Raw genomic sequence first — 18,373 nt, forward strand, 5'->3', positions numbered from 1 at the left:
TTTTCCTCATAGTAATGTTTTATAATATGTATAGTGTTCCAAACACTACCCACACCCCACCACACAGTCCGGTTGTGGTTCTTTATAGAAATCATGAATTTCGAAGAAATCGAAGAACGTGACGGTGAGTAGTCCTTTAAAAAAATAAGAACAGACACTGACCTTGTTTATAGGAGTTCGTTTTACCTGGAACGTGTTTCCATCGACGAGAATTGAAAGTTCACGAACGATCGTTCCTATTGCTTCGATTTACAAACCTTTAAATGAGCGTCCTGATTTACCACCTGTTCTATATGAACCTGTTACTTGCAAGGCTCCATGCAAAGCTGTTTTAAATCCCTACTGGTAAGAAACAAAGTTTTATACATCAACCTATCCTCAAACTATGTCTAACAACATTATAGCCATATTGACACTCGTGCAAAGTTCTGGATTTGTAAGTCTTCATTCCTTTTAGCTAGTTTTCAATGATCAAGAGGGGATTTCTGACATATATTCTAGGTCCATTTTGTCTTCAACGTAATATGTTACCACCTCAATATAAGGACATTTCCAATACTAGTTTGCCAATTGAGTTATTGCCGGAATATTCTACGATTGAATATACTTTGCCCAGACCACCCCAACTCACTCCAGTCTTTCTTTTCGTGGTTGATGTCTGCCAGGACGAAGAAAACTTGCAAGCTTTAAAAGATTCTTTAATCATTAGCTTAAGCTTACTCCCCCCTGAATGCCTAGTTGGCTTAGTTACCTTTGGCACCATGGTAGATGTTTATGAACTTGGCTACACTGAATGTTCTAAATCTTATGTTTTCCGCGGATCTAAGGACTACACTTCCAAGCAGATTCAGGAAATGCTTGGTTTGCCCACTAGTAATGTTTCTCCAGTCGCCTTACAACAAGCTCGCTCTTTCCAAGGCTCGGCTGCTCCATCGCGCTTCCTCCTTCCCATTCAACAGTGTGAATTTCAACTTACTAACATCCTCGAACAACTACAACCTGATTCTTGGCCTGTTGCCAATGACAGACGTCCTCAACGTTGTACTGGTACCGCTTTGAACATTTCTGTAAGCATGATGGAAAGTGTTTGTCCCAACAGTGGTGGTCATATTATGCTTTTTGCTGGTGGCCCTAGCACCGTTGGTCCTGGAACTGTTGTTTCTACCGAACTTCGTGAGCCAATTCGTTCGCATCACGACATTGAACGTGACCAGGCAAAGCACGTAAAGAAGGCACTGCGCTTTTATGAAGGCCTTACCAAACGTGTCAGCGCCAATGGACATGCTGTAGACATTCTTGCCGGATGTCTGGATCAAATCGGAATTATGGAAATGAAAAGCCTGGCTTCTAGCACTGGGGGTTACCTTGTTCTATCTGATTCTTTCACTACTTCTATCTTTAAGCAAAGTTTTCAAAGAATATTTGGTCGTGATTCTTTGAATAATATGCTTCTTGGATTTAATGCAACTATGGAGGTCCTTACAACTAAGGAGTTGAAAATTTCCGGTCTTATCGGCCACGCAGTATCCCTAAACAAGAAATCACAAAATGTTGGCGATATCGAAATTGGCCTTGGTAACACTAATAGTTGGAAAATGTGTGGTATATCACCAAAGTCCACTTATGCCATTTACTTTGAAGTAGCTACTCAAAGTGCCTCTGCCCCTCAGGGGGACTCTCGAGGTTTGGTACAATATCTAACCTTGTATCAACATTCATCAAACACATTCCGACTTCGTGTAACAACAGTGGCTCGCGCTTTTGCTGATGGAGGTAGTCCATTGATCGTAAATTCATTTGATCAAGAAGCTGCTGCTGTTGCTATGGCTCGTATTGCAGCTTTCAAAGCGGAAGTCGATGATGGACCTGACGTCCTTCGATGGACCGACCGAATGCTGATCAAACTTTGTCAAAAGTTTGCTGAGTATAGAAAAGATGATCCGTCAAGTTTCCGTCTCTCTTCACAATTTACCCTTTACCCTCAATTTATGTATTACTTACGACGTAGCCCCTTTCTGCAAGTTTTTAACAATTCACCAGATGAGACTGCATTTTATCGTCACATGCTCAACCATGAAGATGTTAACAATTCTCTTATTATGATTCAACCTACCTTGCAATCATTTTCTTTCGAACACCCTGGTGGCGTTCCAGTGCTGCTGGACGCTGTATCTGTAAAACCGGATGTTATTCTCTTGCTCGATACTTTCTTCCATATTCTAATTTTCCATGGGGACACTATAGCCCAATGGAGAAATGCTGGCTATCAAAATCAGCCTGAATACCAAAACCTAAAAGAACTTTTAGAAGCTCCTAGAGTCGAAGCAGCGGAGTTGCTTATTGATCGATTCCCGATCCCTCGATTTATCGTTTGTGACCAGGGAGGCAGTCAGGCACGGTTTCTTCTTTCTCGCCTTAATCCTTCTGAAACGCACAACACTACGTCTATGTATGGTGCTCCACCTGCTCATGCTATTTTAACTGATGATGTCTCCTTACAAACCTTCATGAGTCATCTGAAAAAACTTGCCGTAGCTGTTTCATAAATGCACTTTATGAAATCTATAAACTACCAGCCCTTACTTGTAGTCATCGTTTTTAAGAAGTTTAGTCTTTTGGTGATTCTCATAAATAAAAAGCTTTTTATGTTTGATAAACTTCTTGGTCTCTCCAGCTGACTATTATAAACATTAATGAATGATTAAAATTTCAGCACTTTTGGCTTGAGTCTAGGATAGCATAGTCTTGCTTATCAATATTATTTCGTTTACTGATGTTATATTTCTCTAGTATTACGCTCGTTGTAATTTGTTGGTTTTTTAAAATAGATAAATATTTTATGAATTTTTTGTGAAGTTATGTTGAGCAAAATAAGGATATCTTCAACACAATCGATTTTTAGAGATGGTTGAATGTTGATGAAATGGCGAAGCTCATTTTTATTATGAAAATAAAAAAATCAACGTTTTAATGCAAACCATCAGTACGATGTGTGGCGGTTCACCCCTTGTTAATGCTAATTTCCAATAAAAGTAAAACGAATAACTACGTAAACAAAAACGAAACCTCAATGATTTACAATTTATCTATTCAAATTATTACGACAAGGAAAATTACACTGCTTTGATATCTATGTAAACTTAACCAAATACCTGGTACTTGCGAAATGCAGAATCATACATCAAATCCATCTACTTGCTACTAAGTATCACTCTAAAATCTACAAACACGACAAAAACTAACAATCATTTTTTATCATTGTTAAACTTTGATGAAGGTAAGGGTGTCTTCTCCTGTTTCACTTTAAACTCGGCCAGCAAGCAAATATGATCACTAGGGAAGTGTGCGTTAGGGAAACCAACAACGCCGGAAAGATAATCTTTATCCACTCCTTTCAACAAACCGGTTACCTCCAAGCTATTGCCGGTGTACCAAATGTGATCAATGGCACCCTTAAAGCCAGGTGTATAGTTAGTGAAGGAGAGAGCTTCAGATTCACCATATGCAGATTTCAAATTAAATGCATGAGAACGTCCATTAACAGTGTATTCTCCGTAATCATTATTCATAAAATCTTCATGATTTTGGCTAATGCTACCAGATGATAAAAAGTCATAAACACCACTGCCTTGGACGGAATTAAAATCTCCACAAATTAAGATGGGGATCTTTAAATACTCGGGATAGGTAGGTCTTTCATCCTTTAACTGGTCAGAAGGAATCTTGGAAGGCATATTACGGAATTTTGTTGCAACCTGTGCAATCTCATCCATGAGCATTGCAACTTGTATAACCTTGACATCCCTAAACTGAGGATCCCAATGAATATGACAATTTGCAACGATCAATCGCGATCCATTTTCCTTATTCTCAAGAAGAGTAATCACACTAATGTTATCTTTAGTCATAACACGGTTGTACATGTTAGACGTTAGTTTAATGTCTTGCCTACGAAGAGATGGTGCTTGATTATATTCTATCACCATCTTTTCGTGCATGACATATTTAGATGTTTTGAAAAATGTAGCACAACCATCGACGATGCGACGTTCAACCTCATTCATAGTTCGTACGCGACTTTTCGGGAAGTGGACACCTTTATAACCTTTCAAACTCATTTGTGGAGCAAAAAAAGTATCATAGTTCTCAACATCAACTTCTTGCAAACAAATGATATCAGCATTATAACCACCTAATTCTTGCATGATTAAATCTTTGCGATACGACCAAGAGAGTGCCCATGAAGGAGTATAGCCATACAATGTGGATGTAGCATAACGTTCACAAAGCACATTATAACTCATAATAGTAAACTTGAGATTCTTAGATGTTGTAGAGGGCTTGTTAGAATCAGCAGCCGTTAAATCTCTAACAGAGGTTGAAACATTGTCATTAACATCATCATCATCATCGGAAACAAGTTTTTCCCATCCACGCTCAGGAGGAGGAGGGCCAACAGGGCAACCATCGCGCAAAGCAGCAATTAAACCTGCAGTACCACTTTCCATGATTTGATTCTTGTAAACGTCTTGAAGAGGATTACCTTCAATACCAAGAATTTTCAATTGGAAAAGGGTACCGAGTTCGGCAGGTATTACACTAATCATATTATCAAACAATAGGACTTCTCTAAGCTCAGTAAGTAAACCAAGCTCTGGTGGAATAGTTTTAATGCTGTTTCCAGAGGCATCCAAAATAACCAAATTCTTCAGTTTGCCAATTTCAGGTGGTAATCGGGTAAGATTATTATGGTTTATGTATAATTCAGTCAAAAAAGAGAATTTAAATAAATCAGTGCTCACATTTCTCAAACCAATACCACCAAGGTCCAAACAAGTCCAATCCCGTCTCTCTTTCTTAGAGTCAGATTTCGACTTTTGGTCATCAACCGCAACAGAAGAAGTGGTTGTTTTTGACGTACTGTTTAAGGTAGTACCACTGGAAGTGTTTAATGTTGTTGAGGTCGTCAATGTTGTAGTAGTGGAGCTAGTATTGTACTTTCCCCCTAACGAGGATAAGCCAGCAGCATTAGGGCCTCCGGTAAAAGCTCCAGTCCGAGCATTGTAATTCATCGAAAACCCAGGTCCTCCACTTCGTGCTAAAGCCGCAGCATTATGAGCTCGTTGGTGTGGTGAACTGAAGGACCTGGACTGAGTTGCAAGTGCAATTTGCTGTTTCCAATGTTCAGAAATATTACTATTTTCTAAAGCTGGCGAATTCTGTACAGATAATATTGCTGCATGTTGATGGTCTGGCGTCAACAGCCCCGGGTGCGCTCCTGGATAAATTGTACCTTGCGTATACCTAGGATTAAACATAGACGGTATCTCGCAAAATATCAAAGTCGAGATGAATTCTAATTTACAACATTCACTATATATACAATAAAAGTGAGGTTGTTGGTGAACGGCAAGAGTCGAACCCCGTGATAGCTTATAGGTGGGATACGAAAGCTCACCACCAAGATTTGAGACGAAAACTCAGTGTCCTGTTAATCGTTTTTTAGGTATATAATTGCATATGAATGCTTTCAATTAATTCATATTATTAATTTTTTTTCTAAATAATATAATTTAGGGTCCAAACATGAAATTATTTTAGCTTATGTTTAGCGCTGTTATGGTCTATGTAAATATTGGAGCTACTGAAAAATTTAATATATAATGTATCATCAGAAGTCCTTTATGAAGTTTATAATATTAAAAGCTTTTCCGGAACATCAAATATGAATTATTCAGCCTAATTTCGATTCCGATACATGGATGTCTCAAAGTTGTTAAAAGGCAGTTAGTTGTTGACTCATTATCGTAAAGTAAGATAATGTTTAATATTTAAATTAAATTTTTTATAATCTTTTTTTATATAATGCCAAATTTCTTAAAGTATGGACGGGAAGAAACATATTGAAGATCAAAAAAGGTTTATTTATCTAACTAACGCTTATTGCTAAGCAAAGGTTACGACGCGTAAAGGAGACATTAAATATAGGGGTTTGCTTCGTATAAAGAGCTACCATTTGATCCGGACTGTTTGAGAAGGTTAGTAAATATATCGATTCCATTACATTTTCTCATACCTTGTAGACCAATTGACTTCATTAAATGTGGATGTTTTAGCAGAGAAAGGTGTAACAACACTTCCCGTTAGAGAAGAAGAAACAGGATTGTTGTAATTAGTTTTGAAAACGTCCCAAGCTCTCACAGTACAATCTGACCCTCCGCTAACGAGGACCGTGGATTCGCGAGAAAATGACAAAGAGTATATGTTGCCTCTGTGACCTCGCATTGTCTTTATACGCCTTCCTGTTCCTATGTCCCAAAGGTGAATTAGACCTTCACTGTCTTTAATCAAATTAGTAAAATCATTAGTAATAACAAATGTATAACATACCAGCACTTGCCATAGTATGACCATCTGGGGCAATCGCAACAGCAGTTACCGGTTGGGTATGTCCATTAAAAACACGAACAGAATGTCCTCTATGTACATCCCAAAGCCTGCATGTTTTATCGCTTGATCCAGTTAGCACATAAGCGGAGTTTGGATGAAAGGTAACGCACTAAATACAAGTCAGTCATAAGGAAACACATTTCTTAAAAAAGATAATAATCATACGTCTACATCACTTAAATGCCCAGCAAAAACTCTAAGTGGGTATATATGATCACAGCTCCAAAGTTGTGCAGTCTGGTCATGAGAAGCAGTAGCGAAGTAATGACCAAACGGACCAAAGGCAACATCCCAAACCGGGCCAGTATGTCCCTTGTAAGCTACCAAAGCAGTTTTTGTGTCAACAGACCACAGCCGGGCGCTAGCATCTTCGGAACAAGATAGTAAATATTTATTATCGGGAGAAAATGTGGTGCCGTAAACAGGACCAGAATGACTCAGTAAACGTACTGAGCCATCTGAATCCTCTACAGAAGTTGACTTAGGTAATGATTTTTTGTCAGCCTTTATTGACCATAGCCGTATATAACTTTCTTGAAAACCACAGGCGATCATTGTGGAGTCAGGAGAAAATTCAGCACAGTTCATGTTGTTATTGGTGTGATGGAATGTGTACATACAAACACTAGGAAGGGAGGCTCTAGGTCCAAGATGTAATCTTTTACTCCAATCTTTCACAGCCTCAACTTCTGAAAGAATATCAACACCTTTATGAGGAGGAAGAGGGATATAATCTCTAGACGGAGCATCTTCAGCATTAGGTTCATGCAGCTTTCTAAATTCTTTTAATAGTTTTGGAGATTGGTTATTTGGATCGTTTTGGTGCATCATATCCTCTTCTTCTAAGTCCATCTCTACAATTTTTTCCATTTCTTTGTCCATTGGCATTTGTTGCAGCTTTACAGGTTGAAGTTGAGCATCTCCTCGTTCAAAGGATTGGCCGGTAATACCTTCTTGTTCATTGATAACTTTAGCATTTTCCAAGACGGTGGGACGTCCGGGAACGATATGGATATCTATATGCTGATTGATTAATTTAATGATAATTGACCCACCGTTTGAAACGTTTTCAAATAAGAAATGAAGCAATAAATCAAATGTTATCCTAGAAAAATGGAGTTGATATTTATTTTGCCGGTATTGTTGAGCAGTGCGGTCTTCTGCGACATGGCTTGGAAGACTCAGCGATTTTAAGTTTTTTACATCAAAGTCATGAAGATCAGTATGATCGTCTTTGAAGAGTTCGTAAAATTGCTTTGCTATAGCACGTTAGTAAAATTATCATTTATCCTTATAAAGAATTAAATATGGGTGGTCAAGTGGAATGAGTTTCAGAAATAAAGACAAGTTGTAAACTCAATAGATAAAGAAACTAATAAGTATTTAGAATAGTTCAAATACCCCTCTTGTTCGTAGATCATCGAAACAAACATGTAACAAATTCGTAACCTCCTCCAATATGACCAACTTACCAGCTTCATAATGATCTTGAGACAAGAGATTAAGATATGAGTGAACAAATATAGGAAATAATATCCTGTGAAGTTCAGCTTTGTACAATTCTAACGAACTATCCACCCAGTCTCGTAAGATCGTATACGTGTGTGTGTATGCATCTGGAGTTTCCTCAATGCTTTTTAACTTCTCCTCTACTGACACGCCAGAACCCGATGCTTCCAAACGAAGCATCGCCTCGGTCCTTGAGTATCCCTTCTTCGCAAGGTAATCCAGAACAATTCTGTTCAGATCCTGCGGTTGCGGCCCATTAGTGGCAGACATGGTTAAATTCTCCAATACTCTAGCTTGAAGAAATTAATTAGAATCCAAATATAAATCTACAAATGACCGTGATTCATATAATTACCTGCGCAGAGCTCAAAGCAACTTGCTAGGAAGTAGCATATGTCGAGTTCGTGTCTATTAACATACCATTGTGTACCACGCTAAATTGGGAATTTGCAGGATTTATGAATAACTGAAATTTGGAAAGGTTCCACAGTGTCTGTGAGCGTTTTGATGTCGAAATCCTATCTAAATTACTATTTCTTTTGTCCTACTCAAAAATGAACTGTCTATGAAATTGTTTTAATGTCAACACAGGATTGCGAGGCAATGAACGCTAGAAAAAAAAAATAAATAAATAAAAGTTTTGCATAGTAAAACTTTTTCAATTAGATACTTTTTAAAATTCTTTTTTGATTTTCAATTCGGTTTTAAAAACTTTCACTTACTTTTTTTTTAGAAGTTTCATCCCAATTTCGGGATGTTTATAATTTTTTAATTAAATTATAGTAGGGCCCCTTATTAAAATAAAACTAAATGTTGGGTTGAAATTTAAATAGGGAAAATGTAGAAGTTTTTTTTAAAAAATTCAAAAAATTGGGAAATTTCATATTTCCTTCAAAATCATTAGTTTATAACAAAAATTGATGTAGCATTGATAAAATGAGTTTATCAGAAATTATATGTTTTTTTTCCTGTTACAGATTTGTATGGTTTTGAGTCTTAATCGGTTTATTTATTTATTGATATATTTATTTACATTATTGAAATTTACAAATAGTAGGTTGCGATGAAGTAATGGACTGTAGATAATAACTGTAAACTATCAATTATTTACATTCATTTTTAATTATATTTAATTTTCTTCTTTACAGTTTTCTTTCTTTTGGACCAGTTTTAGGGATTTGGTGGTAAGTACTGTGTTTTCATTTGCCTTAACATCCAAAGCATCCTTGCTACCAACTAGCCTATCTTCATCCAGCGAGACGACTTGACAGTTTTTTCGTTTTAGACGAAATAAAAACCAACAGCTCCAAATTTCGACTATTGCAATGTTCTAATTAATGCTGATAATATTCTATTGGTTGGGAAGATCGATTAATCTACTTTTCATAAGCATATAATAAAACATCTACATGATTTTTAAGTCACTAATATTTTCCTCTTCTCAATAATTAGTAATATAACTTTGCGAACTGAAAATCACTGTCAAATTATTAAATCTTATATTTTGGTCGATATTTGCTATTGGCTTAGTTATTTCTTGCAACCTATTCTTCATGAACGGCGTTAAATAATTTAAATCCCTTTTATTGTTGTAACTGTTGCTGGTTAATATTTTTTACTATTCATTCGTTTCCATTATGTCTACAAGGTCAATCGTTACTAGTAAAGTTTCTTGGACTCCAGAGAAGTTCATTTCAGCTCTCAGTTATCCTGAGCATTGCTCTATTACTCTCGTTAAGCGACTCAAGGCTTCTGTAAAATTAAAGGACCTCAAGCAAAATATATCTCGTGATGCACCTTCGTGGACGTTCGAGCATTTGTTTGTGGCTTTCAAATGTGCAGTCAGTAACTTAGCTAAGCAATGGGCGGAGCTATCCACTACAGATAAGGAGAAAACTAGAAGGATGTTTTGTACACCTTCTAGATTAAATACGGCTCACCGTCCCGAGGTTTTCTACCTGTTAGAATGCTGTACATATATTCTCGAACAAATGCAGGTGGTAACCAAAAATACAAGTCATTTGTATGATTGCATCCGTAGCGGGGTTTCAATTTGTAATCGGCTCCTGGACATGGAGATTTTTGAACCAGCTATCAGTCTTTTGATGAAAACTCATAAAAACCTTATAATTTTACTGACATATCGGGACCACGATGCCATCCCTACTGCTACCCTTCTTAATCCCACTTTAGATGTTTCAGAAATCCAATTAGAAAGCTGCCTTTTTGTTCCTATGGTTCCTGCCTCTTATTTCTTAAATATAGGCACTATCGTTGTCACATTTCAGCTCAATGTATTACGATGTTTATCTTTAAGTCAAATTAACGGTTTGTCTTTGAATACAATCAATAACTTACAAAGCGAAGATGGCCCTTTTCAATGGATTGAAAGAAGCTTTCCTTCCCAGGTTCAATTGGCCAATTCGAGAAGAGAAATTTTAGCTCGTTTGTTGACAAGATTTTCCATGATACAAAATAACGCCTTACAATCGTTCAAACTTTTAATCCTCTCTATAGCTTTATGGTTGAATATTCTTTCTTCCCAGAGAGCTGACGATAAAGAGTTTGATGTAAATCAGCTTGAAACGAGAATCCTCCAACTTTTCTCAAAAGTTGTCCAATTATGTAAAAGCGAAGATATTGAAGGATCTATTTTAAATAAAGATATGACACAACTTCATCATCTTCTGGAAAATTTATCAAAAGAATCGAGGTTGCATATTTTGCTTCAACTTTCTCAACTTTATTATAAATATAATGATTTCCAATTAAGCGCTGCATATGTCATTAGAGGCTATTCTTTGTCATTTGAAGACATCAGTTTTAAATTAAAATTTTTATTATTTTCTTTTCGATTATCAATTCACGATAATAGCATTTGTTTTCCGTTCAATTTAATCCAAGAGTTGTCGTCACTTCAGCAGCTCTTTGTCGAAAATGCTTTACCATATTCAGAAGCTCTACATTTATTGGATTCAATAGAGCGATCATTTCGACTTTTCAATGACTCGACGGTTTTTGATGATACTGTATTTGCTTTGAACATATCAGAAATTTTATCGTGGATACTCTCATCGGTTGTGAGGGATATCCTTGTCGAGGATGAGCTTTTAAATCTCCAACTTAAAATAAGAAAGTTTTTGATGTTTACATTTCATATAATTAGGTCATTTAGTGAGTTGACTAAATTTCAAAGTTCTCTGGAAGGCTGTTTAAATCTCGCAGCCTACTATGAAGATGCTGAATTTCCTCAAAAGCTTTCCAATCATCTTTACAACTTGTGTGTAAAATCTTCTAATGTTAATTATGCACGTGAATGCATAAGTTTGAGTATCAAAATTGCTGTATCACATAAATTGACTAATGATGAAACATATCTCCTGAAAATTTTAAAAAATTTTCAACTTCGGTACCACGATTCTTTACAGTTGCAAGAAAAATGTGATGTACTCCATACTACATTCAATCAACTGGATCTCTATGTTGGAACTACATCTGTTGGAAAATCTAGTGTATTGGATAACATTTTAAAACGTATATTCAACTCTTTAACTTCTATAAATGATTCAAATATAGAAAAATTGCTTGAATCAATAAGCTATTCCTTGCTCAAACTTTTTTTTAAATGTGCAAATGAAGGTTCTCGATATAATGCATCTGCTGCTTTATCTTTTAAATTATCTCTTATGTTACATGAAAAAGAGGAGGTCCTTTTGCTTAAAACAAAGTAAGTATTTCTACAATTTTCTTATTTGCTGACATTTAGTGTTTCTTGCGTTTTGGCAAACCATGGGTATAATGACATTAAATTTGAGGAAATGGTTCTTTGCGTTATTAAAGGTGACCAAAATCTCCTAGAGCATAATTCCAACAATAATGCGAAATTAGCTTTAAACGAGTCGCTATTATGCTCATGGGAAAATTTGCTATGTTACAGACGTGCGGAAGACGATAGTAGGATACTTACAATAATTGAGTCGTGGACTATTTTTATATCTCGATTTTCTTCGGTCATTTCTCGTTGCTCCTTCACAGATTTTGAAATTAACTCAATTTTGAATTTTTTTTGTAAGTTTTCAATCGTAACCGGCGTTTCTAATTGTTTATAGTTTGTTTTTTACATACGGTGGAGCCGAGTGGAAAACTAACATTCGAGTTGGCTTTCCTTGAGATATTTTACGAACTTTTCAATTGTCTTCTTCATCTTCAATTTTCCAAGTATCTGGTCATCATTGGTACTTTGCTTAGTGATAAATATATGACGCTTGGCTTCTCAGGGAAAGCTCACTTGTTTTATACCAAGTGTTATAGCTATCTTCGTCAATGTAAAAGCAGTCCTTTTATAAACTTTTGGAATGTTTCTTATGGTAAATATTTGATTTTAACCGGAAATACGGATAAAGGGTATGAAGACTTTGTGAGATAGTTACTAACGAGCTCAGAATTTTACAGTTAAAAAAATATTCTCTTTCTTCTGAAGAGGATTTCAATTCAAATGGTTTAAGTCGGACTGTTAGCCTCAATCTTTTGCTTTATGAAAGGATACAGCTAAGTGATGCCCTATTTCAACTAGGCTACACCACTGTTTCTCTTGGCTTTATAATGCAAAATTTAAAGGTTATTAAGGGATTGTTTTCTAAAAGCTCAAAGGAGCATTTCAACGGCGGAAAATATATTACTTGGCGACTTTTCGCTGTCAGTGCTCACTCTAACGTTTGCGCTGCAAGGATTTATGAGCACATGGGACAGGCGCGAGAAGCCGAATTTTTTTATCGACAAGCTTGCAGTATTTCTGAAAAGATGCCGTTTTCTTGTTTTTCAGCTACCTTCCAATTGCGCTTATGCTCACTACTAACAAGGGCAGGAAAGTTAGAGAAGGGCGAGAAGATTTTATTTGATCTTACTGAGGCGATGAAAAGCACAGATACATACCATAAACTTTTATGGAATTACGGAGCAGCTGAAGTATGCGCAACAAAATCCGAGTTGGATGGTGCCATATGTCACTATTCAGAATGTGTAAAACTTTTAGAAATAATAAAGTCAGAATATTACCTTTTTTTTAATAGGAACCGCGAGAAGTCTCTTACAAAAGGAATTAAAAGACTCAGTCTTTCAAGTCAACCAACTTTTGTTACAGAATCTAATACTACTGAATTTGATGACTGGTCAATTCTTCAAAATACGGCAGCCAATTTACTTCGTCTGATTTCTATGTTTGAGTTGAAAAGAGGAAACTTGGAGATTGCAAAGGCTTTAATGACTGACTCGACAAAATGCTCAATTGCAAGTTTTTTCAACATAGTCTCAGCTAATATTTTAAAATCAAAGCTTATTGTTTGTGAAGCTGATTCCACACTATTTGGCGATCCCGTCCTACGTACTCTTCCCGATTCTGTAATTTCATTACCTGGAATTTCTCATAAATTTCAGAAAAATCAAAGTAAAACAAAAGCGCTTGGAGAAAATACAGGATTTCGCAAGGGATCCAAGCGCTTAGATTATTTACGTGAGAGGCTTAAAATCAATTTGCAGAATGTTAGATTAAGCTGTGAAATTATATTTTCTAATGCATATGAGCGGAGCTCTGTATGCGTTTGCAGGGAGGTCAATGAATTGATATCGTACTCAACAATTATGCAAAGTGCATTAACCACAATTGGCGAAACGACCGACGTCGATTCTAGTTCAGCCTCATTTTTTTTAGAGATCCCTAAAGCTCTAGGATTCCATAGACGTCGTGAAGCACAGAAATTCAGAAACCAGCACAAAGAACTTCATTTTAGTAGTTTGGAACAAATTTTAAATAGTCGGTTATCTATACCTGATGTCCGTACATTTCAAGACAATTTTATTGATTCATTACCGTCGATCTGGAATGTCGTTTCTATTACTATTAACAATTCTGGAGAGGATTTGTTCATCTCAAAAATACGCAAAGGTCATTCTCCGCTGATTTTTCGTTTACCATTGCAAAGACATAATTCACGTGACGCAGACGAAGAAATCCTTGTGTTTACAAAAGCTCAAACCGAGCTATTTCGAATTATCTCTAAAAGTAATCAGATGGCTCAGAACGGTAAACATTATACTAGAAGAGAAGACAAAGAAACTTGGTGGAAAGAAAGAAGACACCTTGATCAATGCTTGCAACAACTTTTAGAAAATATTGAAATATCATGGCTCGGTGGATTTAAAGGTATTTTCAATCCACATAAAATTGATACTTCTTTGTTTGCCAAGTTTTCCAGTCAATTTCAAAACATTATAGCTAAAAATTTTAACATGGACAAGAAAACACCTGTCCCTACACTGTCGCCTGAGATCCTAGAACTATTCATCACCTTAGGAAAACCTGGGTATGAAGGTTACGAACAGCTTTTAGAGGATTTGATTTATTTTATTTTGGACATTTTTCAATTCCGAGGTCTTCATTTTGCATACGACGAGATTGATACTGATCAACTATCTATGGATCTTCAGGATGCTCTAAATGCCTACTTCAACAATTATGTCTCTGAAGAGAACAGGAGTCATACGGTCCTTGTACTGGATAAATCAGTTCACCAATTTCCGTGGGAATCTTTACCATGCCTAAACCGACAATCGGTATCACGTGTGCCTTCATTATCAATTCTGCGGGACATCTTGTCCCAATCATTTGTCGTTAATGGAGAGTATGTTGAAGTGCGTAAAGAAGCAGGTTCATATATACTAAATCCTAGTTTGGACCTTAAGCATACTCAAGAAATGTTTGAACATAAACTAGTTGAAGGTGGGTGGAAGGGATTAATTGCTAGTCAACCTTCTAATAGAGATTTTATTAAAATGCTTTCAGGTAATGATTTTTTTCTATATTTCGGACATGGAGGAGGAGAGCAATATACAACATCTTATGACCTGGCCACTCTAAAAAGGTGTGCAGTCACTATACTGATGGGTTGTAGTTCTGGTGCTTTGTATGAATGTGGCTCATTTGAGCCATGGGGGACTCCTTTGGATTATTTGAGTGCTGGGTGTCCAACGTTAGTTGCAAACTTATGGGATGTCACCGATAAAGACATCGATAGGTTCAGTTTGAAGATGCTTGAAAGCTGGGGACTCTTTGAAAATAAGGCACCTTTTGTGAATTCAACGAGTATATGCACAGCGGTCAGCGAAAGTCGTTCATGCTGTCATCTACGCTATTTGAACGGAGCAGCTCCTGTGATATACGGAATACCTGCTTATATTATTCCATAAACTGTCTAAAATTCTTACTTCTTTTTATTTATTTGAATCAACATTGTTTCAACGCCTTCTCATATAAAGTTTCTCCTATTTAACGATTAATGCGAGTGTATCTATGTAACTAATGAAAATAATTTATTATCTATATATGTACTTTAATATCACATTTGCGTGCAACTTACAGTACTTGGGTAGCAAAACAGTATCGGTCATTAAAGGTTCCATTTTGTAAGGATTGAACCTCAAAAAGTTTATTTATTGGTTACAATATCGGCGGTGGCCGCAGTAGTAACTCTAGGAGCTGGTTCTGAAATTACCTTGGTTGTTGATGCCACTATGGTCTCAGGAACAGTGGTACTTTCAGAAGTAGGCGCCCTTTCTGCAGCTGATGCTGGTACAGGCTCAGGCTTTGCTTCAGCAGGAGGAACAGCATCCGACGTGGCTTTATGTGACTCCTCTTCAACAGGAACTCCAGTAGGAGAAGCAGAAGGAGCAGATGTAGTAGCGGTAGGCTTAGGATGTTCAACAGCGGTTTCCTGTTCCGACTTTACAGTTTCACTAGGCTTTGAGTGTTCGTAAATCCAAGCAGCAACTTTGTCAAGGTACTCATAAACCTCTGGTTTCTTCTCAATATGCAAAGAATGGTAAAATCCTGGATACGATTGATATGTCTTATCTTTAGTGCCCGCATTTTCATAAAATTCTTTTGAAGAATCGGAACAAGTCACATTATCATCAGTACCATGGGTTATAAGGAGAGGAAGGAAAAACTGAGGAGCTAATTCAATAGTTTTCGTACCTCTGTTTAGCATGTCACTAAAGACTTGCAACGAACCTACCGATGAAACAAGAGGATCATCCTGCAAACGTTGATTGACGGCTTCATCCCTGGTTATGTGTTGACTTTGGACATCGCTATCGAAAAGAAAATTAGGATGTACCTTGGAAACCAAAGTAAGTGCTTTTCGTAACAAAAAGTTTGGTTCAGTGTCAGGATGACAACGAAGCATAGGAGCTTGTGCGATTACACCAGCCAGCTTGTGACGATGTGTCCCACTGATACCATAACGTAAAGCCAATCCTCCACCCATAGAATGTCCCCATAAAAATAGGGGAAGCTCCGTATCGCTAGCACGAAGAATTTGATAATCCAGGTCAGGAAATACTAGAGACCAACCACCAGTACAACCCTGCTTCTTTGGACCTCCCTTTCTTGAATGACCAAAACCTCTCTGATCAAAGGTATAAACTTCAATATTACGCTCGTTCAATGCTTCAAAAAACTCTGGATAAGCATTGACATGTTCGCCAAATCCATGGATAAAAACAACACGTGCAACGGGCTTGTCTTTAACATCAGTCCAATCTTTTGTATATAAATCAGCCATTTGAGAGCAATAGAGCCAAAAACAATCCTGGAAATATCACCTGCGTTCAATGTTGGTTCTGAGCAGATAGTGTAACGAGATTGTTCTGAAGGTGGATTCCAGAAAGGATAGAATGATTTTAATATGAATGATATATATGCTTTATAAAAGTTATGAAATATGAAAATATAAAAACTAAAATTAAAGTGTAAAATTTTATTTGGCTCGAAGCATGTTGCCAAAGCTAAAGATTCATTTATTAAAATAACTAAACATTATGACCTAGCTTTTTTTTTTAAAAAAAAAGAAAAGAAATATACAAAACATCAAATGGCTGGAATCAGCTACCTTTGTACGTTCGACTTTCAACGCTAATTCGATCTTCGAAGATGCATACTTGACAAGTGAACGAAGAAAAATGTGAAAAGAAAAACCACAATAAGCATGCAAAGAAATCAAGCGTTAGTTTCATACTTCAATTTCATAATTTGGATTTTTGAAGCAATAACAGAATGGCATTAACCATATAGATAGAAGTATCCTTGCAAAAGATTATAGAAGAAACAAATACTTCAGAAATCAATAGAAAAACATGATTAAAGTAAAGATTTGTTTTCTTTAAATAATATAAAAGAGTTATTCGTATAGAGAGTCATCATTGAAGGTGCAATTAGGAGGTCCCAGCATGTAAGGATTTAAAATAAATACAGCTAAATGCCAAGGTAGCAAGCATAAAGTAAACTAAATCTTCCGCTAGAAATAGTAAGTCATACCTTGTTAGTAAATCATTGTATCATTAGATGATAGAACTGGTTTATACATATTTGGAGGTCAAATGAAAATATTAAAATTATCGACGAGTAGTAGAGGAAGACTGCTTCTGGGAATAATGATGAACCTTATGAACATGATGTCTTCGATGTTTCATTTCATCGCTTGCTTGGATCTGAGTAGACTTTTTCTTTCGACTCTGCCTTCTACGATCAGATTCGGGATTTTTGGTCTTCCGGTTCGACAGCAGTTTCTCAACCAAAAACATAGGATCATCTTGAGGAGCGCGATACTTTGAAGACATATTATTCGATGTTTCATCTATGCTGATTTTGTCTGTTTTCATGTACCAAGGGAGTGGTCCTACAAAGAAATTAGTAATGCGAACAAAATCAAGATGGTTTCTCCATTGGTAAAACAAGAAACATACCGAGTCCATGCCGTTCTTTCATAATTTCTAGATCATGGCGATTTTCGCTATAAACTTTTTGACGTTTCCTCTCCTAATGCTAGTGTTAGCACTGCAAATTATTAAAAAATCATAAATTAGAAGATATTTTTAAAAGCTCTACCTTTTCTTCCTGTTCAGCCCAAAAATTGGCAAATTCAACTTTTGGCTCTGTTTCTTTCGAATCTTCTTCGTAAACAGTACCTCGTAGTCGTGCTATCCGACGTTTAGATTCCTAGAAGGCATGTGTGAGAAAGTATAAATAAGAGAGAGGTTGATAATTAATTACCTCTAGGTCGTTTTTTGCTTGTTCTTTGTCCGCTGAAAGTCTTGCCAATTCTTCATCTCTTCTAACTCTTTCGATATTTTTCTCATTATAGACTAGAATAAATATTAATGATTGACCTTTGGGTTTTATAGGGACACACCGTTCCAACTCTTATGCTTAAGCAGATTCAGCGGCATTTTTAGTTTAGAGAAGTCGCTTTTATTTCAAAATTCGACAATAATTTAGTCCAATTGTTTATTCAAATATAAATGTTCATTAATGTACAGAAAAATATTAACATCGAAAGGACTTCAATTAAAAAACTTGGAA

General features: G+C 36.4%; 6 protein-coding genes and 11 long non-coding RNA genes across 17 annotated transcripts; 7 read left to right on the forward strand and 10 right to left on the reverse strand.

Annotated features, from left to right (window-relative positions):
* The first annotated feature begins 51 nt into the window (after window positions 1-51).
* On the forward strand, window positions 52-2,781 carry sec231 (COPII cargo receptor subunit Sec23a). The gene is made up of 4 exons (NM_001022892.3): window positions 52-124; window positions 174-345; window positions 405-436; window positions 502-2,781. The coding sequence occupies exons 1-4, from the start codon at window positions 94-96 to the stop codon at window positions 2,544-2,546; spliced, it is 2,280 nt and encodes a 759-aa protein (NP_587900.1). The 5' UTR covers window positions 52-93; the 3' UTR covers window positions 2,547-2,781.
* Window positions 369-2,777, reverse strand: SPOM_SPNCRNA.6951. Its single transcript, NR_196292.1, has one exon. It is a non-coding gene; the product is annotated as a non-coding RNA (long non-coding RNA).
* A 303-nt stretch (window positions 2,782-3,084) lies between the features above and the next one.
* SPOM_SPNCRNA.6952 lies at window positions 3,085-4,439 on the forward strand. The gene has a single exon (NR_196293.1). It is a non-coding gene; the product is annotated as a non-coding RNA (long non-coding RNA).
* ccr4 (CCR4-Not complex subunit Ccr4) lies at window positions 3,220-5,408 on the reverse strand. Its single transcript, NM_001022893.3, has one exon. The coding sequence runs from the start codon at window positions 5,316-5,318 to the stop codon at window positions 3,246-3,248; it is 2,073 nt and encodes a 690-aa protein (NP_587901.1). The 5' UTR covers window positions 5,319-5,408; the 3' UTR covers window positions 3,220-3,245.
* A 24-nt stretch (window positions 5,409-5,432) lies between these two features.
* SPOM_SPNCRNA.1148 lies at window positions 5,433-5,919 on the forward strand. The gene has a single exon (NR_150001.1). It is a non-coding gene; the product is annotated as a non-coding RNA (long non-coding RNA).
* taf5 (transcription initiation factor TFIID subunit 5) lies at window positions 5,868-8,320 on the reverse strand. The gene is made up of 5 exons (NM_001022894.3): window positions 7,923-8,320; window positions 6,616-7,709; window positions 6,391-6,559; window positions 6,077-6,341; window positions 5,868-6,026 (listed from the first exon to the last, which is right to left on the reverse strand). The coding sequence occupies exons 1-5, from the start codon at window positions 8,227-8,229 to the stop codon at window positions 5,930-5,932; spliced, it is 1,932 nt and encodes a 643-aa protein (NP_587902.1). The 5' UTR covers window positions 8,230-8,320; the 3' UTR covers window positions 5,868-5,929.
* On the forward strand, window positions 6,661-8,606 carry SPOM_SPNCRNA.6953. The gene has a single exon (NR_196294.1). It is a non-coding gene; the product is annotated as a non-coding RNA (long non-coding RNA).
* Window positions 8,607-9,075: 469 nt separating this feature from the next.
* SPOM_SPNCRNA.6954 lies at window positions 9,076-9,290 on the reverse strand. Its single transcript, NR_196295.1, has one exon. It is a non-coding gene; the product is annotated as a non-coding RNA (long non-coding RNA).
* cut1 (separase/separin) lies at window positions 9,194-15,363 on the forward strand. Its single transcript, NM_001022895.3, has 4 exons — window positions 9,194-11,686; window positions 11,726-12,027; window positions 12,069-12,363; window positions 12,402-15,363. The coding sequence occupies exons 1-4, from the start codon at window positions 9,597-9,599 to the stop codon at window positions 15,199-15,201; spliced, it is 5,487 nt and encodes a 1,828-aa protein (NP_587903.1). The 5' UTR covers window positions 9,194-9,596; the 3' UTR covers window positions 15,202-15,363.
* Window positions 9,558-9,914, reverse strand: SPOM_SPNCRNA.6955. Its single transcript, NR_196296.1, has one exon. It is a non-coding gene; the product is annotated as a non-coding RNA (long non-coding RNA).
* SPOM_SPNCRNA.6956 lies at window positions 11,629-11,937 on the reverse strand. Its single transcript, NR_196297.1, has one exon. It is a non-coding gene; the product is annotated as a non-coding RNA (long non-coding RNA).
* Window positions 13,607-14,055, reverse strand: SPOM_SPNCRNA.6957. Its single transcript, NR_196298.1, has one exon. It is a non-coding gene; the product is annotated as a non-coding RNA (long non-coding RNA).
* Window positions 14,165-15,174, reverse strand: SPOM_SPNCRNA.6958. Its single transcript, NR_196299.1, has one exon. It is a non-coding gene; the product is annotated as a non-coding RNA (long non-coding RNA).
* Window positions 15,259-16,637, reverse strand: mgl1 (serine hydrolase). Its single transcript, NM_001022896.3, has one exon. The coding sequence runs from the start codon at window positions 16,575-16,577 to the stop codon at window positions 15,441-15,443; it is 1,137 nt and encodes a 378-aa protein (NP_587904.1). The 5' UTR covers window positions 16,578-16,637; the 3' UTR covers window positions 15,259-15,440.
* On the forward strand, window positions 15,954-16,727 carry SPOM_SPNCRNA.1149. Its single transcript, NR_150002.1, has one exon. It is a non-coding gene; the product is annotated as a non-coding RNA (long non-coding RNA).
* Window positions 16,682-18,369, reverse strand: SPOM_SPCC5E4.10C (uncharacterized protein). The gene is made up of 5 exons (NM_001022897.3): window positions 18,204-18,369; window positions 18,065-18,156; window positions 17,900-18,010; window positions 17,758-17,830; window positions 16,682-17,690 (listed from the first exon to the last, which is right to left on the reverse strand). Exons 1-5 carry the CDS (start codon window positions 18,238-18,240, stop codon window positions 17,407-17,409), a joined length of 597 nt encoding a protein of 198 aa, NP_587905.2. The 5' UTR covers window positions 18,241-18,369; the 3' UTR covers window positions 16,682-17,406.
* SPOM_SPNCRNA.6959 lies at window positions 16,873-17,087 on the forward strand. Its single transcript, NR_196300.1, has one exon. It is a non-coding gene; the product is annotated as a non-coding RNA (long non-coding RNA).
* Window positions 18,370-18,373: the final 4 nt, after the last annotated feature.

This window comes from Schizosaccharomyces pombe, assembly GCF_000002945.2.
Source record: "Schizosaccharomyces pombe strain 972h- genome assembly, chromosome: III".
NCBI lineage: Eukaryota > Fungi > Ascomycota > Schizosaccharomycetes > Schizosaccharomycetales > Schizosaccharomycetaceae > Schizosaccharomyces > Schizosaccharomyces pombe.